Below are 27747 nucleotides of genomic sequence, written 5' to 3' on the forward strand. Positions count from 1 at the left end.
ACTCCAACAGAATCAGCTATCTGGTTCCTTTAAAGCAGGAAGCTGAAATGGCGTACAAGTTTCTTTGTATACACCCAACAAAAGCTTTTGTTCTTTTATTTTTTTTCTGCTTTGTTATGTTACACTCGTCATGTTTTATTCCACTCTCCTATTTTACGCCTGTATAAAGCGCCTGGTTGTGCCTATTTGTTTGTTGAGGAAAAAGATGACAATGGTAAACAGGCTCCCTTACCACAATCATCTCGTCGACCGCCTAAGACACATAGCCGCGACAAGTAATAATTCATTTGACGTTCAAACTGAAAAACTTCTGTATGTGTTATCCGTTAAACCAAGAGCCGAACTACATAACTATTTACCAGCCTGATAAGTTTTCGTCATACGCTTATGTAATTTCGATGCGTGGAAATTAAAAAGTGCCCTGCCAACATAGCGTCACAGAAGGAAAATTGACGTGTGAACGGTACTGATTTGTCGGATAGACTATTCGGTGGCCATCGATTAGGAGGGTCGTCAAATACACGAGCGAGCATTTTCGACTCCAATAGAATCGTTATTAAAAGTACAGTTTTTGTGTTTTCACATTGTGGATATAACGAAAGATACACAAGCACAACGATAAACATTGTGTGTAAATGAACTTGACTATTGTTTGTGATCCGCTATAGGAGTTTTGGGAATAGAGCTAATAACGTACTATTCGGGATAGTGTCACAATGACGATTTTATCAAAGCTTCTGTTATCACGACTACGATTCAATTGCTACGAATTAGGCCACACCTGGAACCCGAGCTGTAGTCAAGTTCGTCTTCAGCTCTTCACCGATTCTTACAAATCACTGCTTCCACTATATCTGTTTTTGAACTCATCGTCTTATATTTACCGGTATAAAACGGTATCGTATAAGAATTTATGGCCGATCGTTCGCACCGTGTTGGTTAGATCTCACCGTTCAGCAACAGCCCTTGGAATATTCTTCTTTGTCACATCATTAATCCTTTGTAACGTAGGGTACGTATGATCCATAGGATATGCATGTGGAAACAGAATAGTGATAGTTATAGGCGTCTGTTCATTGCTGTTTCGTATAAGGAAGCGGCATAAACTGACCAAAATTTTTCAAGGGTTAGAATAATGGATAATATCCTATACGGACCTGGTACATAGGTAGGTTTTTTTTTTCTAAATTCGAACCCGATACAAAAGGGATTCTTCTTTTGCAGCGTACTAAGTAACTAACTACACCTTATTAAGTGTCAGGGTATAGCATACAAGTGTTTTATTCGACTGGAAACTGAACTATATTTACTCTAGTTAAGTAGTAAAGGGTGTACTAATCTGCTTGGGTATGAAAACGTACGAACTATAATTATTCCTTGAGTCAACTTCTCTAGAAACACACTTCTATAAGTTTTATATCGAACGTTATCTGTCTGACAAATTTTTAACTCGTCATTGTTGAAGGCCGGCTATCCGAATTCATTGAATTAACTCACCATCCTCATATGGGAAATTTTAACTTTTTGATATTTTGTATAGCCGTCTAAGTAGAAAGTTATTACTATTACTACAAGTACTTTCAATGAACCTCAAGTTGACACCTATTAACCGAGTTTATTGCTGCTTCTCCTGAAAGTTATGCAAGTAATTTTCGTTCGTTTAACGGACTTACTGAACTTTCTCTACTCAAACACTCATACTTGATACGACACATGTATTGTATAAAGAAAGCTAATAGCAAATAGAAAGGTAGCTGAAGGTCATTTGACCCTTCGAATTGCGTGAGCCTGCATGACGATTATTTCTAAACAACAACTGACCAGCTCAACGTACGTAGGCCCAACAAACTTATTGCCCCAAAGTCACACGCGCTCACTTTAGTCAATACAGTAGAGAATTTTAGCAGTGACGGCCATCCACTATAAGCGGATGCACGTATACGTTATGTGGTAGTTGCTAAAATGTGGCAAATCTGACGATATCGTTCATTCTATCAGTTCTAACCAGCTGCGTTCTGCGTTTTTGCACGGAAAAATACAACCGAGGTTCATTAACACATGTCTCACAAATGGCAAATTAACAAGAATCTGTAAAAGTACCGTGTGTGTGCGCTAGAATATACCAACGGAATTCTGGAACAATTATGCATTTTATAGGGTATAAGAAGCAGAAAAAGTGTGGAAGAACCGGTAGAACTAGGTTGAGAGGTCAAGCATAAGGTTAAGAAAAAAATAGATGTTCGGTCAAAGAAATATGCATTGGCACTTGGATAGATTCAGCTGTAGATGCACCTACTCCTAATTTGTTAACTGATCCTTTTTCAAGGGTAAAAATACAACAGGCCGCCTCTGTATTTCACAAGAAATGACTGAAGCTAATCTGAACTTTTACGGGTTTGGTGTTAGAATTGAAAAATGTAATCCATCCCATTAGTCCTATAAGCTTCCATATGGACTTTTGCAATATAGGTTAGGCTATAGAAATTATGTTGGTTTTTGGAAATTCTAGGATTATTCGGTAAGTTTCGTAAGATTTATTCGTTTTTGCAGAAATGCATTGCATAACAACATTTTTCTCATAACAATTGTGTAACAGATTATGACACATTCATAATTACTTTGCTTGGTTATTGACAATTTAGACATTACCTTGGATTCTACAATCCGTTGATCCTGTACATGGCAAGCTTCGTCTCGGCGTTTTTAGCAGGTATCGTTGAGACGGATCGTCGCCTGCATCTCTATATAGTCTACATGCTACAACTAGTAAGTACAACGGCTCCAATTATACCTATCCGATAACTTGTTTAAAGCACTTGGACACTGAGCAAGATATAAAAGTTTCTATAAAAACTCATGCTTCTGTTGTTTTTACTGCAGAGGCAGTAAAGACAGCAAGTACTGCAATAACATGACAGAAATACAACGATAAACACTTCCCCCGCAAGATACATGCATGCCCAAATTATTTGTAAGCTTTTGGATCTTATTATATAACAGCCATTTATTTCTAATTGCCATTTGGACTAATGCTGCCTGAATTATATCACGGGTAGAGCGAGCTTATTTCTGAACAACCAATGTGACAATCGAAGGAACGGGAGTAACTCACATAGCCAAATGAAGGGTCCAGCTGTGTATTTACTCATTATCGATCTGATTCACTCGAACCGTGTTTCCCACATCCAACGCTCGTTCATCGGCAATGAGGGCTTTTCCAAGACGTGTCCACACATTACGATGTACATGGAAAGCAGCACCTATGTAGATGGATGCTACTGTAAGACGATGATTATTTAGTTAACGAGGCAACACCCCTAAGCCGTGCGTAGGTTCTACGCAAGAGAGGAAAACCAATAATGCTCGGTATTCTATGCTATTTTTCGATAGTAGGCAAATATTTTATCTACTATGATTGTTATTATTATTAGGTGAAACCAGCTTCCTTTTAACAGTTACTCGGTAAGATATGAATTTAGGTAAGGTCCGCATAAAGAAGGAACAGGCGGATATAACAATGACGCGAGTTCAAACCCGGGCATAGACATGCTTCGTTTCGTGCTAGAAGCCAGCCGTCTGACGGAATGCTTCACACAAATACCGGACGTGAAACTCGAAACACAGAGACGTGGCAGGCACAAACGAACAAGGGCCTATAAACTCGGCCTTCGGATTTTACAGTCTTAATTGAGAATTTAAGACAACAAAATGTGATTCTGGCGGCCAGTATGCAAAGACGAATGCTAAGGAATTAATCTTACTTTAAAGCGCGAAAGGTATTGTCACTTACGACCATCGTTTATGCATATCTCAACCGAAACTGCCATTACTCTATACGCCAGAACATTTTCTGACTTCTGCATTTTACTGTACTATCTTCTACAGTGATGAAAGGATATGGCCCAGAAGCCGGAAGCCTATACAGATTGAAATAGGTGCTACACGATGCGTTTGCAATTTAAGCGGTAATATGTTCTATTTCTGTGTCATCCATGTTTTTATATTCAAATGTTGATCATCAACAAGTTAACTGTAGGGTTCAACCTGATCAGTTGCCTAACTATGAGTAATTAGCCGTCACCATATAGGGAGTCTGGCCTATGCCGTGTGTTGAAACATTCGCATATACTACTTCCACTATTTCTGCCAAGGCTGGCTCTGCTTGCCCACGAGCAGGTTGCACGTTGTTCGTTTCCAAGTTCATTATGACATAGTGAATATCTAATTTAACTTATACTGAACGGCTGGCCAAGTAACCTTCTAATTGACCGGCTGGCTGAAGCATCATTATATACTTTTGGCCAAATAGGGCGTCTATTCCTCGATTTTGGTAAATACTTGAACACTGGAGAGCACAGTAGATACGTGGTAAAGGAAAGAGAGTACAAATCAACACAAACAAATAGAACCACTAAATAGCAAGCAGCAGAAAACAAGTTTGTCGAAAGTTGGACTTAGACTTGAGGCAGCTTATCGTAGTTGGCCGTCCCACAGCACTGACATTAGGAAGAGGTATCTCGGAGCAAAGACCGGCGCACGCTTGCCACTCGGTGAAACGTTACAAGCGTACAGAAAACTTGCTCTTGGGCGGAACGGTTCCATGCACGAGCTCAAATCATTATATGTGAACATCTTTATTTTAGCCTAGCAGCTGCGTAAGAGGGTCGGGAAAAAGGCCGTGATTTTGCATGCGCATCACGAAAAGAGCGTGGCTGTACCTATGAAAAAGAAGATGATGAAGAAACAGCTAAAGTTACGTGCGTGTTCCTGCGTGCATCACCAAGTAGACGTATAGGCGTCCACTAGGCGTATAAGGTGTTGCACGGCGTACGTCAAATTAGTTCTCATTTGAAAAAAAGCAAAGGGTAAAAAGATTAAGCCAGTTTCAGTTGTATTTTCATGCCCAACCTTCCTGGCATAGACGTGGAATAGAATTTCTTCTCAAGCTTATGATAAAAAAGATCTTTGGGGGCCAGGCCAGACTGCTATAACGAACACTTGATTGTCCGTTTCGTCATTTAACCATGTCCATTGGAACACATATACAGAAACATAACAAATACCTAAACAAACACAAACAAAAAAAATCTAGTATCCCTAACTTTGATTTTCTCGGTCTTTTTATTTAAACGATCTTTTTATTATTATTATTATTCTGCTCGAAATTTTATTCTAATTGCAATAATTATGCTTCAACACGAGCTTCATTCAATTATCGCATGTCTTATGAATGTTTGGTCATTTTTCATTCCGTGATAGGGGCAAATCAAAATTTTCGAATATTCTTTTGCCGATCACGAAAAGTTGAGTAGAATAGAAAACCAGACCTTTCATTTTACACATGTGGACTAATTAATCAGGTTGTATGCATGATGAAAAGTATTGGAGATTTTTAACAAAACTAAAGGACACCTTAAACACAATACAACCTTCCTAACTAACTATTAAACGTTTACGTACAGTATCAAGGAGAACAGAAAATGACACGATGCGTTTGGCACATGTAACTATAGTGTCTACTTAACGTAGAAAGACCATGTTTTTGTAATAATCGGGATCTATGCGCTTCGTATACTTACGAGCTTCTATGTATATAGGTAACTTGTCATAAGGATTTCGTTTGTGAAAGTTCAATGTCGCAGTTGACAGCAACAGTCGACATCTAAAGTCTCTTGCCGATGATAAAAAATGATATGCCTTGCAAACACCGTAGTGTGATCTTGTTTTTCCGCACATAAACTAACGGCGCACTATGCAGTTGGCGGTTAAGACAATGCCAAGATAATTTCGAAAGTGCACAGTTAACACGGGACCACCCCTTGTATCCTGTTTTTGGGTTTCGTCCAAGCGACAACGGACCACCGCAAAGGCACGTACCATTGTTCCCTTTATTCAATTGTAATTTGGCGTTGTTGAACATTTCAGACGTTCGAGATGTTTGTAGCTCTGGCAAGAGACTACCAGATCAAGGGCCATCCTATCATTACAGTGAGTGTTGTGCATTGACAACTTGGCTTTGTGAGCAATTCACTTTATAAAGCATCTCTGCCTTCTTAGCTACGCTGTGACAATAACGTTTCTTCTGAGTAGTTTTTGTTAAACAAATCTACCTAATATAGATAATTGACTGCGCATCACCTTGCGCATTGTTTCCATCAAAATATTATGTTCACAACCTGTCAGGTGTTGACATGCTGAGTATCCTAGGTTGTTCAGCTGCTACCGAAACAACTATTGTTGTTGGCAAAAAGGTGCTGGTACGGTGTTGCAAAACGATTCGCTTTGAAAACCTCTCTTGTATGTAAAACGAAGGCTATCTACACGGCGCAGCTTAGCAGCTAGATGATCCTACGTGGCCAAAGAGTTGAAATGGATACTGGTCGTTTATAAACGCTTTTAGGTATCATACGGCAATATTTATGGGCATTCATATCAAGCTATTTATTATTAGCTATTAATAACTACCTATCTTCACAGAAAAGTTACCTTTTTTGTAACATCGCCCCTACTATATCGAAGTTTCGAGGTAAGTATCATTCAACCTATGTTTCTTGTTACTACGATTACTGCCAAATCTCTCGACTGATTTCAGCCGTTGGTGCTTGCCGCCAGCATTGCCACCCACACGTATTACTCAAGGACGAATGGCCTGTCCCAAACGAACTTCAGCAATTTTTTACTGTAAGCAACACCGGGGGCAATATTTACCTATTACAGAAGACTAGTTACATTGGAATCAAGCAAATTCGACTTTGAAAAGGTTTTCGTCGCGCATCCGTCTTCGAGTTACGCAGTTCTATTGGAAACACAGCGAACTAACATTTACCGCTACCACATTATTGAGATCAGGCGAACCTTGATAGACTCTCCGACAAAAATATTATTTTTCTACTTTTCTTTCTATTTTTGACCGTTTCAAAGAGCTCTGCATTTATCTGCAGCTCTTATAGTTATGCATATAGCGAGTTAGGCAAACGTAGAGATAAATGATTTTAACGTACACTCGAAATTCGGCCTGTTTCGAACAGGCCGTATCGTCTATCGCGCGTATTGACAAGAAAGCTTACCCTTACCCACTACAATACACTGCCCGAGACGTTTTCACTTTTGTCCTTCGACGCGACGCCACTGGGAGGCGCCATACGTATAATTATAGGCAGATAATACTGGGATGAAGGGCCTATAAATGTACAGTTTTGACACTAGGCCCTACTCGGTTAATTAATAATATGAAGTTTTTATTGCGCCGCAGGCTTATTGTTGGTAAGCAAAACTTGAGCTGTGTTAATAGTAGTGACAGTACGAACACTGCTGGCGGCGGCGGCGGCACGACAAGCAAAACAGGCACCTCGATTTGCGAAACACAAGGTCAAAATTTATGCAGACACATCGATACCTGCGCTTCATTCGCGCTCAAGGTACTTGAAGTGAATTGCTTCGATACGAGTAAAAAGGCTATGTATATAGTAGTAAATATGCTTACAATGAATTTTGCGAATTATATTGCCTAGATCAACGAACAGAAATTACTTCTATGTAAGTAACATATGAATTAAATTTAATATCTGAAACATTGCAATAACGGGTCAAAGCGTTGACATTCTATAATTCTCATAGAGGTCGGCGATCGTATTTGCGTGCGGCGCAGGAGCATCGCTTGGGTTTCGGCTAGTATCGTCCATTCCCCAGGCGATAATGCAGGTCCGAAGCGGCCTAGCGGTCTCCGCTGCCCTGCGAAGGATATTATCTAAGAAGAATATGACAATGGCCGTTGATCTTGGAGCCGGCCTCGCAAGCTTCTGCGGTGTTTACAACGTGAGTGTTTCATAATTAGCCATTGAATGACCATATTTGAATGCAAAATTCTTCTTGTTCTGCGGAAGTGAGACGATTATCCTTTTTTTTCCTTATATCGTACACAAAGCTCGATTACTAAAATGTTATTTCTATTAAAATTCATATATATATATATATATATATATATAATGACTCACCTATTTCCTTCAGAGAATGGCCTGCTACCTTCGCCAGAGAAACGGAAAAGAAGAGCTATGGCATACCATACCTTCGTCTGTGCTAGCGACATTTGCCTCTTACCTGTTTTGGCCTTCGGAGAGATTAGCCATATACGCGTTATGCAACACCCTATACGTATGAACACGTTTCCTGATATGACGTACATGTGTAGTTGCCATGTAAAATGTCGTCTTTTATTTTCAAAATATTGCAAAAACGTATTAAAATAAGGATGATTTTTTCAAATTAATAATTTATCCACGAGAATGACGGGACCTGCTCACACTGAGCAATGCCAACAGCCAATGGGGTAAAGTTACCACAATATACAACAAAAATGTTCTTCAGTTAAGCAATATCACCAACGAATTAATACCTAGAAGCCCAAGTAAAGCATTGTTCTATACTTCCATATTAAACAGTGCGTAATAAGGTAAAATTGTTTCCCTGAGAGAGCCAATTCTGCCAATAGAAAAATTATATTCAAAACAAAAATTAAAAAGCTCTTCACAAAGCGCTGTTTATACTATAAAATAAATAACATGGCACAGCATCCTTTGCAGGATTTGTACATGGCTGGTGTAAAAAAACAAACAATCCCTATTCCGCCATATGGGCCCCAGCTGACTTTTGCTCTTATTTCTGGGATTATGTTTGCTATGGTGAGTGCCATTAGGAATGTTTTGTTTTCATTTCGTAATTACCTTTTTTTTTTAGGGATCTGGAGGTTTTTCGAAAGTAATATGCATTTTTTTTGACCTACACACTTAACTTTCGAAATATACGACGAGTTTCAGACCGAGCGATTCCTCTAAACCTTGAATAAGCATCTCACACTTTGTCTATATTTGACGTTCTCTCCATATCATCTCTCTCTCTCTCTCTCTCTCCCTGGCACTGAATTTCAGATCAAATAGTCCGGATAATCCCCCGTACCTATTTGAGCAGTGCATATACGTTGTTAAATATTGTTTGTCAGGGCTCAATTAAATGAAGTTCCAAATTTCAATGTTACAATTCAGAATAGGTATATTCAACAATAGGTTTGGACTGCGTTGAAAAAATTGACGCAATTTCATAAAATGAGACTTGTGCGTAGCACTCTTTTTCTGAATATTATATATGTATATATATATATATATATATATAACATTCAGTACCAAGTTAACCACCTCTTTGTTGTTATGAATTTCTCCGGATCGTTTCCTTTAGCTCTGTTTCTTCATTTTACCAACGATGATGATAAAATATGTAATTTCGACTATATTGCAAACATTGAAGAAAGATTTTTTGTTACAAATGACCTATTTTTCATTTCATATTAGCGTCACGTAAATCAAGTTTGGTTCAACAACTATGCAGTAAAACCTATAAATAAGGATGTCGTATCAAAAAAGAAAAGCTTATTGAATCCTGTTGGAAAGTTGTGCTGTATTTCCAGTGCACAATAACGCCCTTTGCAAGAGATCGTCTTGGGTCAAGATTTGATGTTACACCTCATAAGCTTTGATTGAATAAGACCGTGTTTGTATTTGTCCATTGTTAGAAAATGTTACATTTGTCCGTTGCGCCTCCCGGTATCGTATGTTATGCTCTAATAGTTCATGCGTTTAGTAAGCACCACCTTAAACTTGAACGTGTTTGCGCTTCAACACGGATCGAAATCGAGTAAAGAGCTTCCGTATAAAACGAGCCAAACTATACTCTTCAATTAGCATTAAGTTTTTCAAGAAGCCACGCTTCGTCACGGTACGATTTCAACTTCGATCTGATTTATCCAAACGTAAAAACTCTACGAGATTCGGCATAATGATAACGTCGGCGAGTTTATATGGCTTATTGCTCTTAGGAACTATCCGCATTTGTAGTCTCAGTATTTATCCATTTATATTATTTTGAAAACACCGCGACTTTGTTCGGTGAAAGCAGTTCTCCTCCGAAAGAGTCCGAGTAGAGTAGACTTATTAAGTAACTAATCCTTTCATGGACACTGCGGCAAAACCACTAACAAGTAATAACTTCATAATGCTACAAGCGCTAATAGGGGTTTTATACTTGTAAAATGTCAAATCGGAACGAGCCATGTATCTAGTTTACTATTATTCTGGTAAAGTTAGTTCGAACTAGAAACGTGCTTCGAGTTGCCGGGCGAAAGGTAAACAGCGTATCCTAAATATAGACTAAACTCTTTGCTAAATATTTACGAGCGGTAAAGATTTTCCATACGCTGTTGGCAAGAACCAATCGAGCGAGTTACCAATTTCATACAAGCTAAAATAGCCGCTACGAACCAAGTGACTCCCTCATACGCCACATAACCAGGATGCACAGTAAGATGTGTACAATCGACTCATTGTACATCCAACAACTCTTCCTTGTTTCGCAGCCTAGTAATCTCGTTTACTATACTGGCATTTGATATTAATGTGTCTTGTTATTTCAGGGTTCGCTTAAACCTCACTACGTCCGAAAATCCTACGTAAACTTCCTAAATCGAATTCTTGGACGCAGGTATACCTATTAGTGTCTGCACATATGAATTATAATAATGAATCTAGATCTATTAGTTCATACAAACATAAAAATTATATACAAATAACAGTGCCCTCACTAGTTTATTTCATTGGAACGGCATTCTAGGATGGGGCGAAAATGTGAGCTAGAGTGAGGCTGAAAACGTGGGCTTGAGATAAAAACGTCAATTTAAAGACTAAAAACAATAGATTTTCGATCTGATTTGAGCTATGTTCTAACTTTGAACATCTTTTACCGTGGCTGTCGACGTCCGCGTTATAGATTATCTATCTTTGCTCCATCATGTTTAGTAGACGCTCAATATAAACGTCTAATATATTTTACAAAAAAAAAAAAAAAAAAAAAAGTTACATTATGCTTGTTGTATTTGTTGCCATTGTAATTCATGCGAAAGCATTTTAGCCTTTGTTCGCACACAGATGCGTCATTCGGTAGGCTGCGCTGTCTCTCGATAAGAAAGATGAGAGGATTAAATTCGTATGTTCGTGGAAAATGTTATGCTGTTTGAACACATTTCATCATATATCGAAACGATTGTATTTTATCAGGCCAACGTGATAGTAGTCTTGAACAATCAGCGATTAGATTGATGTGAGCGTCCTGCGTCCTCGTTGACGTTATTAAACACAGAATTTTCCTTCCATAGGATCTCCCTCATTAACTGGAGTGCGATATCGTACATGGGCTTCGACAGTTCCAAAGTGTACAAAGAAAATCTACCATTTCTTCTCAACCCCGAGTATGTGAGCAGGTTTTACATGCAAACGATGTGGGTTTGGTCTCTGGCCGATCATGTAAACAAGACATATAGCAGACAACCAGTACCTTCTTAGTTGTGCGGATACCGATGTGTCTCCGTCGAATCATCTCGAGTGTCGATGACATAAGCGCTACATCCCAGCTCCGAATACACCGAAAGTGGACTAGAAAGAAGCCGTAGACGCGCTACTCTGACGTAGATATGGTTGAAGAGGAATACTGAGAGGATATCGAAGAATGTCTTAGAGTTTATCTCGTTTGACTGCTGTTATACGCCTCCCTTCGACTCCGTCCTTACAGCATGCGATCAAAGATCCCTGACCGAAAAACATCCCAAATCAGTAATGAACAACATTAGCGGAAATCAACGTGAAGCAAATAGCCAAATAGAAACTTCGTCGTAGATCTAATAAAGTTCAATCATTGTACCTTCGTCATTCGGGAGGCGCCGAGGCGGATTCGTGGGTGGTCTTAAAGAACAAAGCCTAATTTACTGAGACGTGAGGTTGTGTTATTAAATCGTTTATCTGAAATGTTTATCAGTTATCCTAAACCTTCTATCGAAGCTAAATTATTAGAGCTGCCTCTAAATCGTTCTAATGCAAACCGTTAGGCGTTCGCCATAAGACTGATCTACTGCTATGTAATCATAGAGTGGCTTTTCACGGACATTGTCCGGTTGCTTTATTCTTTTAAGCATGCGGCATACTGCCTACTGCACGTATTATTTCGATAAGCCAAAAGGCCAGAATGAAAGGTCGAAAAATCTCTACCGCAGGCTCGTCCTGATCCGCGTGTACTAGAAGCGATATGCCAATAAATTCGAGTTAGGTTGAACTTCGAAAACTAATTCTCAATTGGAATACCTTACAAATTGCAAAGACGCGATAAAAACAAGCAGCTGGAAAAGGGCTCAAGCTCAAAGACCAGTTAGAGTTTCTCCGGACCTTCTATAAATTATTACCCACCGAAGATGGGAAGAGAATGAATTGAAGAGCTTATCGGTGCAAGAATGTTGAACAGCTGTTTAAGCTGACTGAACGCTAGGAGGAGACCTACTTAGAACTCACATATTAACTTCTGTGCGGAAGATATGTATATACTTAAATGCATTATCTACTAGCTAAGATACCTATGGTAAAGGCAACGAATTTAAAATGCGCGGTTCAATTGGGCTCAGTTACTTATGCTATCCACTGAATAATAAAGCCTTATCTTCATTCGATTAACTCGCTCAACTGTCATTTAGCGGTCGTACACTACAATAGCATATAACAACGTTGTAGAAGCAAGGTACAGTAGACCAACTGTTGCTAGAGGTTTTACTATTGAAAAATGCGTTTAACCGTCGAATGTTAATAGATGAATACTCACTATAATGCGTTCCGAGTGGCCCTGTCAGGACCACCGGTGATGGGCCTTTAGAGCGTGTATTGGCTCTCAGAGGCCCAGAACCTACGTCAGAAAACGAATAAAAATAAAGCTACAGATTTCAGCTTAACATACTCATTATGTTAAGAATTTATAGAACAGTAGTGCATATATAGCTGTGAAATACTGCGGCCTACAAAGTAGGCACCTAAGTCTTTTTGCATAAAGGATAAATGCTATAACAGCAACGGCTCTAGAGAATAGATGTATGAGAAATCGTATAAGCCTGTTATAAAATTCAGTGTTGCTGAGAATAACAAAAACAAAATTGCTGCTCGTTTCATATACATAAAAGAATTATTATGTATAATATTATCAGAACGAATTCGGACTCTATGATAACGATACACGTCAGATATGTAAACTTGGTACGCAACTGAATTTTGGCCTGATTTGTTCTTTAGGGGCACTACTACTACCTATTTTTTTCAATTGCCTTTATGTTTATGCTCAAGTAATTCGACCTTTCTAAACTAAAAAACAGAAAATAGAATCACAGAAACATTTTAAATCAATAATAAAGGTACAAAATCTAAACTGTATTATTACTTTCGAAGTGCTTCTTCGTTGGTTTCTGGTAATTGGTTACTGGTTATAGCTTCGACACATGCGTCCCAGCGTAAATATTTGATTCAGTTTTTTCTATTTTAGTCACTATCAATTAATTATTCACGTTGAACGTAAATACGGTTTGCGTTTTCTCATAAAAGCTTTTATCGCTTTTTAAATTGCCGCCTTTTAGTAGATCGAATGTCCATGACAAAACCTGAGCCCATCCTAGGGGCCAAACAAAATGCCATAAATTTGTAGGGCAAAAGAGGAGTTTCAGACAGTTCGTACCACCTAGTCTTTAGAGAATGACGAAACAGGAAAGAGAATCAATATACACAAACAACATGAACTTAGATCTAATAAATATACACAAACTTCGTTCACTTTATTATTTTCATAGCTAAGACTGGTCACGCTCCTAGACACACTGTACGCTTAATGTCTCCGTATGGGGTTTAGCCTTCAAGAAGGAAATATCTTCTGCGCATTTCTTAAGATCTCTCGCGTCTAGTAAGGTAAGACAATTCAAAATAGTATATATAGATATTATTTTTTTGTTGGTCACTAGATATTGTCAGATTTCACATATCGACTCAGAAGTATAATAGAAAATTACGCCTTCTTGTCTATCGGCGGATCCAATTGCTGTCAAGCCTCGATAACGCAGCCATTTGTAGCAACGTTTAAGAGACACATGTCGTATTTCAGCGTCACTCCATAGGAAATCTGATTAGAAGAGGAACCTTTGCTTTTGAATGCCTGTGAGCCGACGTGCCAGAGAAGTCACCCACTTTGTCTCATAGAAAGAGAAGGCTCTTTCAATTCACCGAAAAAGTTTACCGAAAATTTACCGCGCTCATTCAATTTTAGAAAAGCCAGAGCCATTGTTTGTGCAAATGACTGCTCTTCCTTATCTTTGTGGACCATAAGCCGGCTACAAATTGATGAGTGGGTGTACGTCCAATGTATAACAATGTATCCTGCATGCCTTCGGTGTATCCATCACGAAACCGGACATTCTTGCCGTTCAGCATCTTTCTAGCCAAGATCCTACAGTGAAAAATAATAATGTGTTTGCATGTGGAGCTTAGTAGTTTTACTGAAGGTTAACGTAGAAGTTTTCAGGATCGCAAAACTTATGAATATTAATTCAACCAAACCTAGTGAAAAATGGTTCTCTACTTAGCGCGTTAAAACGTTTTCCCTAAAGGGCTAGTCTAGGCGCCAAAAATGTACCTACTGGCGCTACTAAATAAAATGTTAGTTGCATGAATACACTCAGACCTGTCGGATGCAATGTCTCCCAGTCTACGAAATAATTCGTTCATTCAATTAGCGTATAAATAGTGAATATCTGCAACGGGTCGAGTCAACCAAAGAAAAATTCCACTTAGTTTGCATTTTCGACAAATAAGACTCTCTTATTTTTAATGATTTTCAGAAAGTACTTTTAAAAGCTGTTCGAGCCATTGTAGAAATCTGATTTTTAGTTTTTTTCTGACCTAATGGGATCTTTAGTATAAAAATATACGAATAAATGTAATATAAGTTACGAAAAAATCTCGTCACGAATAGGTTTCGTGACCCAGATGAGAGTTTGAGTTCTAGCTTGTTTCGACTATAACGTAGTAGTTATCGCGTTCCGTTTTGTTCTTGTTCAATATTCATTACTCGTTGATAGCATCATGTTATACACCTTAAAAACGCTGTTTCTTTCTTCAAGGTGGCTGTCGTCATTTTTTCGTACAACCCATTTCCATACTTCACGTTTGTCTCTCACATGGGCCAGACAGAATGCACCTAAAATATGCACGTCCGATGACAGGTGTGCCATGTTCTATAGGTGAAAGTACTACTTATAGCTGACTTGTCAGGCTCATTCATCACCACAGTTTTTTAGCATTACAAAATGTACAGATTACCGTACGTAGCCATCTTTGGAGTCGCAATTTTAGGTAATATGTTGCGACCTGAATAAAAGCATAGCAAAGACGTTGATTATCAAATAAAGAGTCCGTAAATAACTCGTTCGTATATCATCCATAGTGTACAACACTTAGCCATTAGTAGCTAAAATCTTAGGGAAAAAGAAATAAACAAGATCAGCGACTGCACTTTTTAACAAGTCCTGAGACGATAAAACGAATTTGTTGCGTAAAGAGCGAAGATATAACATGTTTTTTCTACATGAGTTGTATCCTGCATTCACTGAACAGCTTAATTGTTAGAATCATGAAATTTGTCGTAGAATAGTACTTATATTAGATTTATCATTTGCTTTATTCTGTTTTTGATCAAGATAGGCTGCTGTAAATTTGGATAAGTATAACTGAGTAGATATATATTTTTTGTTTCGCTCACGGTACAGATCTGACAAGACTTCCTATTCCGTTCTATAACAAATTCCGGTTATTGTTACGCAACTGCTTCTACAATAATCGTAAATACTCAACTAAAGGCTAAGTAGCGTGCAGGTGGACTTCAGAAAAAAGCCATGTCTGACGAAGCGCCCTTGATCATACTTGCCTGACTCAGTGCTAGACGCACAATTTTCTCTGACGTAACCTTCTGATCTTACAAGGCCTAAACGCCGCTCTTTATATGACCCAAATGCACCCATGATGAAATTACCTTTTACTGATTGACCTGAAATCCTTCTATTTATCGCTCCTCATCTAACCATTGTCCAACCACAATCTTTAGCAAGCACACAAAGACTAATAAACTACTAAGAGTTACAGCACATTGTCTACTAGTCGTATTGCCTCAACCTTCTTTCCATTACCCTTTTTCCGCCTCTAACCCAGTTTCTCTATATAAGCACCTGCCGCAATTTACCTAGCAATCGTTTACTCTACTAGAAGCTTGGGTCATACAACAGCCTGCATAACGAAGCCGCTACCAAGATTACGAGTTCTGTTACATTTGCCTGAACCTTTTCAGATGTCTCGATGAATATGTCTATATTCCAGGTAGTACACTCATGTGAGTAGTTCGTTCACGAAGAGAACCGGCCGGTTCTGTGTCACATTAGCGAAAAGTTTAGACCATGAGCTTGGTCATGCCTCGCCAAAGTAACGAAGTGGTTTCGCTTACCTTGTGGCTTGTATGAGGAAGAGGAGCTCTCGGCTATCCGATAAGTGCAATTCACCCACGAGACAGTAAAGTGGTCAGACCTAATTAGAAACCTGGTAATACTCTGGCGAAAGCTTATCACAAAGCGGTCGTTCCCACTACTACTTAGCGCGAACGAGTTGCCTGTTCCCTTGCTCAAAGCCGAGTTGCGGCCGCTTGACGATTGTGGCCTGGTCCGCCAATATCATACGGCCTGACACCGCAAGGACGACTAATGAGGAATAAAGTTCGGGGACTGCCTTCTTCAGCTTATAAGAGTAACCGAAATCAGTCCACGATGAAGTTCGTGATTACCACCTTATTCTTGGTAACGGTATCGGGCAACATGCAAAACTGGAGAGCAGATATCGGCTTTCAGCTTAGGGCTGATTACTGTTTTGTCAAAATGGTTTGTATAAATAATGGACAGCAGCTAAACTGACATGGTGCATTCTTCATAAAGTCTAACACATGCAGATAAAATCGAAAAAATAATATAAATGCCTATTGATTTTTAGGTTCGTTCGTATCAGAAAGCATTAATGCAGCTACGTGTTTGCTGTTCGATGTGATTAAAAACACACTGAAATTTTCCGTTATATTACATATTCTTATTTTGTTATTTAAATGATCAACCTTTTCGTGAAAATATCATCAGGTTCTTATCTGGGCCTGGTGCAATAATAACACGAATTGAGGACTGGACAGTGCGTACTGCTTAGTGCACAATCGTTTAATGAAATAATTCGCAATTAAGATCAGGTGCTGTTTAAAATTATTTAGCATAGGCGGATCTTAACCGCTTGATGTTAACTATTATTGTTTTGATATTTTTTTCGGTTTCAAGCTAAACGAAGTGGATTTCTTCAGCCGGGGTCCCATCAAGCTAATTTACACTTCGGAGGCGTTCTTGCTAAAAAACGGGATGCAAAAAGGAGGCAAGTTCATTTTAGTTTTAGGATCCTGCAGTTGTGTACAAGATATAGCTAAACGAAAACGCGGCAAATGTTTACTCGGTTACCAGCTGATTCGCTACATACTCGGAGAACAATGCTTTTTCCCTGCTAAGTAGTTAAATGTTGCAGAATCTGGTCGTATGACGGCCAGCAGCCCCTCTGCAGCTATATCGACCAAACTTTTTCTATATCTTTCACCGTAACGTTCGTCATCGATTAGACTCTTCTTTTTATTCTATAACCTAACTTGAGAAGTTTCAATGTCAATTTTTTAATCTTCAAGAGTAGATCGCTGCGAAGAGTTTCGCTATCTGGGAAAACGAATCGTTGAACGTACAGAGCGACAACCAATACTAGCCTTAAAGGTTAAGAACGTGAAGAAAATTGTGGATCAGGCTCTCCAAGCGTGCGCCAACTGTAACCCAATGTTTACCAACACTTCCGTTGTTGATCCCGCCAGCACAACATTCACACCAGCTATTTCCTCAATTCAATACCCAGCAGCTATCCAGCCTTACCCACCAGCGACAATGAATCCGACGTCTGCTATGGCTCTCGTCGGCCCACCTCGATCACAGCCGTCTGCCACGTCCTCGATAATATCCATAAACGGCGTGGCGTCGAACGGTACAACTTCGACGATTTCAATAATCCCCAATATCTCGCCTGAGCTAGGAAATGCTATGGTCACAACTATTGTGTCATCAACTTTAGATGTTAAACCTTCAAAACCACTAGCCACAGCGAACAATTCTAGGGCTTCATCCGCGACGTCGTACCACACTAATGCACCGAGCACAAAAGCTACGGCCGCTGCAGAGGACGCTGCTGAGACCATCTCTACCGATACAGCTTCAGTACAAAGCACCTATTTGATTTAGGATATGAATAGCGTTCATGGAATATTTATTGCATGTACAGGCACATTATTGCCAATTGGACGGAATGTGATACTTTTTTTTTACACGAGTCCCACTTATAGAATCGGTATAAATCCAGTCAGTCCATAAAACTGGTGGTCGCACACGATAACAAGGATATTAACAATAATTGTTCCTATACCACGTCTTCGATTAGAGTTCAGTCTGTTAAGAATCCACTTTTTTTAAACAAATATTTTTGTTTATTTATATCGAACACATCATTGCTGCAGTTTTATGAAGCGCTTCACAATATCTCTACATGTGGCCTAATTGAAGCTCGCTATGACCTAATAAACCGAGTAACTCAATAAAGATTCGAAATGTAGCATTAATTGTTATTGACGTGAATTTTCGGTTAGTTTAATTCTGCTCACGTTGAAGTTTCAGGCATACCTTCTGGCAGGCATTAGGTGGCGTGTTATTGAAAAGATGCAATGCAACGCTTTTAGCTACGAAACTGAAGGACACTTGAGGTGGTCGAGGTTTGAAGTCGGGCGTAGACACACTCCGTTTACTGGAAAAGCCAGCTGTCTGAAACGATGCCTAACAATAGTACCTCACGTAGAAGTTGAAACGTCCATGTTTTAGATGGTACTCGTATAACATAGTAGTTGCATATTTGGTGCAGATATCACCTATACGAAATTCATATTCAGCTTTATAACGGCTATATCTAACATCAGTTATACATAATTTTACATAGTAGGCAAGATGAGAACTCTCCAAGATTTTCATAACGCTACAACAGCGTACTGTTTGGAAAGCATTCAGTGTTATAGTGGTATAAAATGACTAAGCAATATCAGACAACGTGTTCACTGCGTTGTAGCTTGCTATATTATCGATGTAGTTTAGAATATAGAATGGGGTAATTGTCTGATTTATAGCAGACGATCAGCACACTATCAGTATCCTACAATTGACCTTCTAGATCGGACTCTTTCCTTGTCTAGTCAGAGTGACATAGGTTCGTCGGATGACTCATTTAAGGATAAACTATAAACCAGACACGTAATGGCGCGTATTTCCCTCAAGGCTGACGAAATTCGAAGTCCGTTGCCGATTACCATTCTGTGTTTTTTTGATGGCCCCGTTCCGTTTATACCAAATGACTCATTCTCGCAACACAAACTAGACTGTCATCAAGCAGTATTTACAGTGTCCACGTCATCCATAGTAACAAGAGATAATTTCATGGGAGTATTTTAAAAAATTACTGCTTAAAGAAGGACATTACCTAGTTGATATGGCGAGTACGCATAGTACATAGATTACAAAAGAAAAAAGTGCTTTGTAAAGCCGTTAGAACATTTATGAACAGGCATACTGAACTAAACGCAATATTTCAACTTGAATATATTTATTTAAACAATTAAAATGTTAAAGCTTTTAGAAGGCAAGCTTTTTACGACTAATCCGTATATATAATACCGCTGGTTTACCTACTTTTATTTATGCCCAGTGCCTTGTACACAATTAAACCGCTTTTACATGTTTCGTTTTGGTGCTCTGTTGCCCTCAATGATTTGTTTAAGGTTTAAATCGGAGAATCTCAATTGTCAATTCGAACCTGCGGGTGTTAATCCCTGTAGATGGATCGCTATTTTAATTTCGCACTTTAGCGTCATTAGTGCGACTAGTTGTGAAAGATGTACATTCTAGATCAAAAATAACGAAGTTGCCTTTACCTTAGATAGTAGAATACTTGTTTATGAAAGATAACGTGTTCCAAATGATGAGACAGACTAGCACAGTATCCCGTCCATAAGTGGCTACCGTGCGAAGCACTAGCGCTCATATAACTAGCATATATAATATATAACAGCACATACAAAATGTAGAATGAAAATTTACACGCTCAGCAAGCGCTTGAAATGTCTCTCTTGTACCGCGTATTGGAATCGTATTGCGAATAATCATCACTCGTTAGAAGCTTTCAAGACATTGTCACTTAATGTAAAGAATATGAACGTCTGGGAAACAAAAGTTGCAGAATTTTGATTCGCAAGTATGAAAGGTTCGCATTGCATCAGTCAACCAAAAGTTGAGTCGATCAGAGCTACGCAACTGGTTAGCTTCAAGTCAACGTCCGTTGGTCCGTTTGTTCCGACGGAATATATTCGAAACACATGAAGTATTAATTTAAGATATCGCTGTGGTAACAGTTTGGTTTTGGGAAATGATCCGTCCCGTTGAAAATGTCAAGTTTCAAACTTGTCAGAGTAGATCTCAACGTGCAACTCAACAGCCGAACAAAACCATAAAGATAATACAATAACTACGGATATAACCAAACCATACTTTGTGCAAACCAGGATTTACCTGGAGTAACTAAAATACATGTGAGAAGGACTGTCAAATGGTAACTTTTTCGGCTTATGTTGGAAGATAGGCCCAAGATTGATTCCACGTTACGCCTAAGTGGATGCTTTCTTTCTAATGCAATCGATGCATTTTACGCTCGCATGAATATGCTCTTAAGGTTCGCGTCCTGGACAAGAGTTAAATCCTGCTAAATCCTGTAAGCCTTAGTATATAAGCTACTGACATGCTAGAAATCAATAGGAGCTCTTAAACATTTCGTTTTGCGGACTGCATATACTTCTAAGTTGGCATCTCAGCGTATAAGACTTTTTAATAGTACCACTATGGTGTTGCTGAAATTATACTGAACAGACGTGATAAAAAGACATAACGCACATTTTTAGAAGATAAAGAAAGAACAATACACTTATAATCGTGATAACAAGAACACCCGGATATAGATACGAAGTCAACGAATAGCGCGGATATATCTCTGATAGATATTCTTTATCGAACTTCTTTAATTCACTAGCACAGAAAAAAGTTCCCTTGATGACTTAGTGGGCAAGGGATCTGCCTGCTAGTCTTAGGAACACGTTGTGGTCTAGGCGACTGAGCATAGACAGACTTCGTTCTGCGCTGGGAGCCAGCCGTCTGGTAGAATGGCTAACGGCATTAGCCGACGTAAAACCCGAAAGATATAGCGCAGAAAAAAAATTGAGTGGCAGATTTGTAGTTCGCGCTAGTCGCAAACAAAGATGGCTTCGGCAGAAATCAACAAGGCTTCATTCTCTCCTACGGCACACGCTTTTCCGTCCATGGAGCTGCTTTCCTTGAGCAACATAACCCACAAGCGTCATTACTAACAACGAGGCAGTTCTGTTTAGGCCAACCTGAAACAGGAGGCTTTCATAACACAGCAACACCAACCAGTCTTGAAGAGAAGCATAGAAACAAAGCGCCGCCTTGCGGATGATACGTAGATATCGAATTGGGTTACGTGATAGACTGTGGCAGCGAAGGCAGCTCCGTTTGAAGAGCTTGTGCTGTTACTTTTTCAGCTGTTTCGGCGGTCGCTACTGCTAGAGGAAACACAGTATCACATCAAACTTAGTTACCTTAGACAAATGGGAAATGCAACTAAACACTGACTCACACGGTGTGCAATCTGTTGCGTTTTGAGTGGATTCATAGGATTGTGTCCATTTGGCGACTGAAGTTCAGCCAGTGGTCAAAATCACTACTTCTTGAGAGAGTTTGAAGAATTGAAAGTTGTTGAGGAAAGATTGGAGCTACAGATAATAACTCTACAATGGATCAACACTCAAAGGATTCAGCCGGAACTCCGTCAGGTAGCTACCGGAATTTATTAAAATAATGGTGACAGAAAGGCGGGGGGCCCTTAAAAAGTTTTAGCTGGTCTTCATTAGGGATTCGTTCGATTAAATTACTAACTGTAGCATGTACTCCTTTGTCAACTTCACATTCTACAGTTGGCTGAGATATATGTGACGCGAAAATACTAATTTTCTATATTTTTATTGAGAAACGAACCCAGTTTGGACATATTATATCGGTAAAGCGAGTGATGCAAACGGTAAACATGGTGCAAATTGTATTTTACCTAAATGCAAAGAATCAAGCAGTATTGAAACAACTTTACTGAACTTCTATGAATTTATGAACGCTGGGCAAAAAACACATCTAACTCTAAATGATCTTCCGTCTTCGGATCCTTAAATAACGATGGAAAGCTAATTTTACTGATTAATTGACTATATAAAAGTGCCTGTATAACATGGGTTATGAGCATGTGAAACAGCAAACCGAATAACTCATACAAACAGTTTTTCATCTTCGAAGTATTCTGCTTATACTGCGTACCTAACTTTTGAATGAAGTGCTCTTCGTCAAGGAATCCCTAATTGCCCTGTCATCATCACATTTGAAGGTGCATTATAAGTAAATGCTTGACGAACAAGACTCGTGTCCTTATCCTATATGGTCAACATCTCACAAGGCGAAGCATCTGCACTAAAGACATGTTTTTATCTGCAGTACTCTTTACCAGCTTGTCAACTAATGAAGTTATGCTAAAGTCATTTAGATTTACTCGCGTACCGTTTTAGTTAATCCTTTTAATTACTTCGCGATAGTAACTGCATGCGATAAAGCTAAACACGTCATCTTTAGGGCACTACTTACTTTTAATCGTTTATTCATACGAATATCAAAGCTACCGAACGATCTATCTACGGATATGCGTGAAACTAACTCTTTTTCAACGCTGCCCAGCTTGCAAACTCTAACATTACTAGACATTTTAGTGGTAAAAACCGTCGCGTTTGTTTTAGTTAAAAATCATTTAGTGTAACATTACTGAATGGAGTCATCATCTATATTACTCTTCTATAGACCATTGTTAATATCGGGTTTTTATCTTTTTTGCTAATAGTGAAACTTTACAAACTTTTTCCATTAGCTGGCAGTGTTACGACGAGTCTCACAACGGCAACAAAAAATGTCAAGCTCGTAGGCTTGGCAGACATTCCTGAATGCACTGTGTTGTCCTTTATTGATGTGCCGCCATTAAATATACTCTGTGCCCAGTGCAAAAGTCTTGGACCTTCTCTTTGGCGGTAAAGATTTTATTCCTTAAATTTCTTTTAGGTAGAACTAAAAAACAGCGAGTCAATTCCCATCAGTCTATGAACAATGGGTATGCGATCACACACAAGGTGGTTTCTATACTATGAATCTTTGAAAAATTTAAGACCCTACTACGGCGAAGAGCTGATTTGCGAGGCAATAAATTTTCAAACGACATTTCTTTGTTATATAGCAGTTTGAATTCTTGCAATTAATTTTCTTCTGTAGACACCACTTACTCAGAAATCAAGTAATTATGAATGACCATTCTTCATAAATCTATTGAGAACCTAACAGCAATTATTTGCCTCATTCTGAAGAGAGAGGAACAAGTCAAAAATAATTAGATAATAAAAGTAATAGATACTACGCTTTTTGCGATTTTGAATTACTTTTTATATTATATTTTTAATGAAACCAACGTTTTATCAATCAATATATATTAATATCTAATGTTTTTAATCAAATCAACGTCTGATCGATCAATGCTTGTAAGTTCATGCCATTGTACAGTTTTCAGTGTGGACATGGCTTTTGCAGTACGTGTTTCACTCAGCTAATGCCAACAGAAGTAGCAAAAACTATCTGCCCCGTCGATCAGCACAGTATATCCAGAATGGCCGTGAGTAGAATTAATAGTTCTTTCCTATATAACTTGAGCTAGTTAAATTGAGATTCACTTCGATTTACTGAACACGAAACCTTCCCGTACAGGTATTCCATAATAAGCACAATCGGTTCAGTGCAGTGAAATATAAATAGGTTAACATTTACATGACCTACCCTTAAAAAGGTGTCAAAAAAACAATGAGCTTTATTGCCACGTATTATTATTAATGTAGGTAGATTCGTTAGTTTTTTGAAGCGCTGTATAATCGGTATTGCAGTAGGGGATTTTACCTTTAGCAATTTAGCCACTAAGTATGACTCAATTTTTTCACATCCACATCGTCTAATAGGCAACGGCTCATTCTACTTTGCGGGCTAGGTGAAGTCTTCTGTTGTTTCCTCAATGAATGTTGATCCTTAGGGGTAACAGTACGAAGTAAAAAATAACGCCGACTAGGAAAAATTTCTTCCCCAGAAAAACTTCTCTAAGAGTTGCTATGCCTCAGGTGCGTCGGGATGTAAGCACGCTATAATTAGAATGAAAAAGCGATTTTGCCTTTACAAGACATATCTTACCGGTTGTGCAATAACTCATCTATATATAATTTTTGAATAAATAATTAAATCAAACAGACGATTGTAATGGTTATTAACAGTTAGGCATTTTCAAAAAACGTTTCACTTCAATAGTATTATTGGGCGGCCTATGTATACCAATGATAAAGAGATTTATAGATGTGAGATAGCACACTTTAAAAACGAGGCTACAACAAGATTGGCACTAAATCTTGTGACTAATAAATCAAACGTCACCGTACGATGTATTTACGATATCGCCCATGTATATATTCATTCAATTGACTCCACCCTTACTGAACCTACATGAAATCCATACATGCACTATTTCCTTTGTGAGAAACACTTCTGCTATCCACGCACAGTTAGCATGCTTCGGAAATTTAGAACAAGTAATGCACTCAATTTACTCGCATTTAAGTCCACGACCTAGCCAAAAATTTGTGGTTATCTCGTAAATGATTCATTCCGTGACCATTTAAAAAAAAAATCACATAAACGGAGACTGAGACTTATTTCTTAAATTTGCTTTTTTCATATCTTGTATTTTTTGTTGTTATCCATGTGAGATATAGGTATTTCAGGATTCGTCAGTGCAAGAATCGGCTTTTCGATTACGGGCGCATTGCCCCAATGATTGCGGCATGACAATTCGGTTATGCACGCTTTCTGTACATTTGCAATCCTGCAACAAACTTCAAGAAAAACCCGCCACAAAAAGGTGCGGAAAAACGCACTTGTCCAAAATATATATATATATATATATATTATCAAGGATAAGTACAGTACTTATTTTCTGTCGATTTGAGTTCTCATTCTGTGACGCGACAAACAATCTTGTTCTTGGCACAGTCTTCGAAAGGGTCAGAGGACTAATTCCAAATTGTATGTTCTATTTACTAGCTTTTAGTTTATGCAATGTAGTAACTTCGTTTATATGTTAATTCCTAAAAAGGTGCTTCCTCAGTGGGCTGGGCTGTCAATTTGAAGCTGACGAAGAAAATCTTAATACCCATGAGTCCGACCTGCGCCTTCATCGCACGATGATCTCCATGAAGCTACAAGAGCTCAACCATCTTGACGAGCTACGTAATCAGGTTAGTAACAAAAAGAACGTTCTGACGCATTAAATTGAAATGCAAATCTTTGATTGACTGCGCACTTTGCTCGCAGTCAAGTAAAGAAAGCGTAAAGTAATAAACAAGGCTTTTATTTAATTTTCGCATCCTTTTCGCAGATAAACGAAGCATTAGCAGCACTCGTGGACGCGACACGAAACCAGACCGATATGAAGTCGAGGATCGCATTGCTGGAAGGACGTATTGAGGAATTACGTCTTGAACAGTGTGAAGCTCCCCGCACTGATTCACTACTTAATGGGACCCAACAGTCTGTCCGACAGCCCGTAAGTTTTGAAAAGATAAAGGGTCACACATGATGCTAAAATTGGAATATTTTTATTATATAATTAAAAGCTGCCCGCAACGGTTTGTAAAGACTAAAGCGTTGATGTGTAGTCGTTTTCTGTTAATTAAAAATCTGCTTAACGTGATCGGCACTAAGGGACTCTGTCCGTAGAGATCGGTTCGAAATGTATTTTAGTACTCATGGTTGCAAACGATCTGAAAATTCGTCTTAAATATCAATGTATTCAGAACTGACATATGCTCAATAGTCGCAGGAAATGGACTTCAAAGTAGGCGCCTATTACGAGCTGCTTACCTTTTTTATGTTTTCTCTATTTTTCTTAAGACATTCTCATTACAACTTGGCCCAATGGCAATCACCACATATGGTGGGGATAGTCACATTACCCCATTGGGTGCTATGTCAACTAAACGCGGAGCGCAGGAGCTGGTCTGCCCTAATGGAATCTTCCAGTGGAAGCTCTCAGAATATTCTAAGGCTAAGCTCAAGTATGTCTACAAAACGCAATCAAAAACTTTGCGCCTTTTTAATCATTTACTTGTTTTCATATAATATTCGCTCTTATCGATATCAGAGATTTCTTACGTGCCCTATTTGAATCACTTTTTCGAGCTTCTTGCTATTGAAGTATAATACGCATGCTATTGGCATAATATACCGAATAATGTAACGGAATTTCGTCCTCCATATTTTCGTTATCAAATATAGAGAGCGTCATTCGCACAAAAAGTATACGAGTTCACCATCATTCTACGCGGGTAGCCCAGGGTACCTTTTCAAGCTGAGATTACATCTAAATGGCATTGGCAGTGCGGGCCGAGGAAAGTTCCTTGGCGTCGGAATCGTTCTCCTAAAAGGCCAATTTGACCAGCAACTTGGCTACCCCATCCACAATCCCATTACAGTAACTCTCGTCGATCAAAGAACAAAATGTCCCGAGAACATTGAGTATCGTCTAGGAGATCCGTGTTTCCCTAAACCTCAGGGCAGTTATCTTGTCCCGTGCGTATGGCACGAATTTGTAAAATTTGAAGACCTTGAAAGCCCTCGATTCCTCGTCAACGACTCGATTACATTCTGCATTCAGGTACGCTTGTGACTGGTCAGACTCTTCGCACCTGTTAACAATCGGCAGATTTTTGGTACACCATCGGTGTGATGGTTTCATTGCTGCTGCTGATCAGCGTAACGAATTTTAAATAGGTAATAGTTACCTTATTTATGCGCGTATTGACTTAAATACTTTTATTCGGTAAATATCTATGTCAGGATGCGGGCACTTTTATCCATATCACAAATTCATCTTTTAAGCACCGTTTGTCATGTGGTATTTGTGATTATGAAAACTAAACTAAACTCTTGAATAAACGTAAAGCTGACAAGGAGACTCAATTACTTAATTTTTTTAAATTGCACGTGCACTAAAACTTCAATCAGTTTACAAGAAGATATGCTAATGCCTGCGTTTTCTGTTATCTCTCTTTCTAGGTATTACCTCTTGCATCTAATAATCCGGACCAAGTTTCTACTTCCAGCAACCAAACCCTGCTGTCACCGAATCTTGATTAAACTTGAACCCGACGCAGACGTTGGCTGGTTTGACATCCTGTCCGTTTCACTTAAATCAAGCGTATAGACTACGCACGACGCAAAACATTTTCTGGAATCATTTGTCTATGTAGGTTGCGCTTGTATCTCATCTTTGTTTGTCCATTCAATGGACAACTATCACGAATATTCTCTGAAAATTACTATACATATTCCGTGTTACGAAACAATGAACAAAACAAAAGAATGAATCCACCCGGAATTCATTAAAAACTCAACGATTTAAATCTATGTGCCTGAACAAATTTTGATATCTAAAACTCTTCAGCTGTGTTATAAAACAATAT

At 38.8% G+C, this 27747-nt stretch overlaps 3 protein-coding genes and 1 long non-coding RNA gene across 5 annotated transcripts; 3 read left to right on the plus strand and 1 right to left on the minus strand.

Moving 5' to 3' along the window:
* Positions 1-213: 213 nt before the first annotated feature.
* LOC111266133 (transmembrane protein 135) lies at positions 214-13286 on the plus strand. 2 transcript variants are annotated; one of them, XM_022843325.2, is made up of 10 exons: positions 214-1012; positions 2643-2766; positions 5926-5988; positions 6593-6681; positions 7253-7418; positions 7618-7815; positions 8008-8151; positions 8580-8678; positions 10460-10527; positions 11198-13286. In XM_022843325.2, exons 1-10 carry the CDS (start codon positions 717-719, stop codon positions 11382-11384), a joined length of 1434 nt encoding a protein of 477 aa, XP_022699060.1. In that variant the 5' UTR covers positions 214-716; the 3' UTR covers positions 11385-13286. The 2 variants fall into 2 exon arrangements, with proteins under 2 accessions (XP_022699060.1, XP_086826919.1); XM_086970793.1 differs by lacking the exon at positions 5926-5988.
* A 2527-nt stretch (positions 13287-15813) lies between these two features.
* On the plus strand, positions 15814-18607 carry LOC111266135 (uncharacterized). The gene is made up of 3 exons (XM_022843327.2): positions 15814-16816; positions 17255-17345; positions 17652-18607. Exons 1-3 carry the CDS (start codon positions 16643-16645, stop codon positions 18242-18244), a joined length of 858 nt encoding a protein of 285 aa, XP_022699062.1. The 5' UTR covers positions 15814-16642; the 3' UTR covers positions 18245-18607.
* Positions 17007-21098, minus strand: LOC147752723 (uncharacterized). Its single transcript, XR_015313315.1, has 3 exons — positions 18986-21098; positions 18680-18829; positions 17007-17320 (listed from the first exon to the last, which is right to left on the minus strand). It is a non-coding gene; the product is annotated as an uncharacterized LOC147752723 (long non-coding RNA).
* A 382-nt stretch (positions 21099-21480) lies between these two features.
* On the plus strand, positions 21481-27647 carry LOC111266134 (TNF receptor-associated factor 5). The gene is made up of 9 exons (XM_022843326.2): positions 21481-21942; positions 23073-23229; positions 23753-23861; positions 25000-25145; positions 25380-25521; positions 25662-25829; positions 26177-26340; positions 26561-26939; positions 27341-27647. The coding sequence occupies exons 1-9, from the start codon at positions 21903-21905 to the stop codon at positions 27419-27421; spliced, it is 1386 nt and encodes a 461-aa protein (XP_022699061.1). The 5' UTR covers positions 21481-21902; the 3' UTR covers positions 27422-27647.
* The last annotated feature ends 100 nt before the right edge of the window (positions 27648-27747 follow it).

This window comes from Varroa jacobsoni, unplaced genomic scaffold (assembly GCF_002532875.2).
Source record: "Varroa jacobsoni isolate VJ856 unplaced genomic scaffold, vjacob_1.0 scaffold_1057, whole genome shotgun sequence".
Taxonomy (NCBI): domain Eukaryota; kingdom Metazoa; phylum Arthropoda; class Arachnida; order Mesostigmata; family Varroidae; genus Varroa; species Varroa jacobsoni.

Excerpts from the sequence above, each read along its gene's own strand:
- LOC111266134 (XM_022843326.2), top strand. The coding sequence starts at position 21,903 with ATGGATCAACACTCAAAGGATTCAGCCGGAACTCCGTCAG. Across the intron at positions 25,146-25,379 it reads GAAAAACCCGCCACAAAAAG|GTGCTTCCTCAGTGGGCTGG; the intron begins GTGCGGAAAAAC and ends ATTCCTAAAAAG. Across the intron at positions 26,341-26,560 it reads TATTCTAAGGCTAAGCTCAA|AGAGCGTCATTCGCACAAAA; the intron begins GTATGTCTACAA and ends TATCAAATATAG.
- LOC111266133 (XM_022843325.2), top strand. The coding sequence starts at position 717 with ATGACGATTTTATCAAAGCTTCTGTTATCACGACTACGATTCAATTGC. Across the intron at positions 8,152-8,579 it reads CGTTATGCAACACCCTATAC|GATTTGTACATGGCTGGTGT; the intron begins GTATGAACACGT and ends CATCCTTTGCAG. Across the intron at positions 8,679-10,459 it reads CTGGGATTATGTTTGCTATG|GGTTCGCTTAAACCTCACTA; the intron begins GTGAGTGCCATT and ends TTGTTATTTCAG.
- LOC111266135 (XM_022843327.2), top strand. The coding sequence starts at position 16,643 with ATGAGGAATAAAGTTCGGGGACTGCCTTCTTCAGCTTATAAGAGTAAC. Across the intron at positions 16,817-17,254 it reads ATTACTGTTTTGTCAAAATG|CTAAACGAAGTGGATTTCTT; the intron begins GTTTGTATAAAT and ends TTCGGTTTCAAG. Across the intron at positions 17,346-17,651 it reads AAACGGGATGCAAAAAGGAG|ATCGCTGCGAAGAGTTTCGC; the intron begins GCAAGTTCATTT and ends CTTCAAGAGTAG.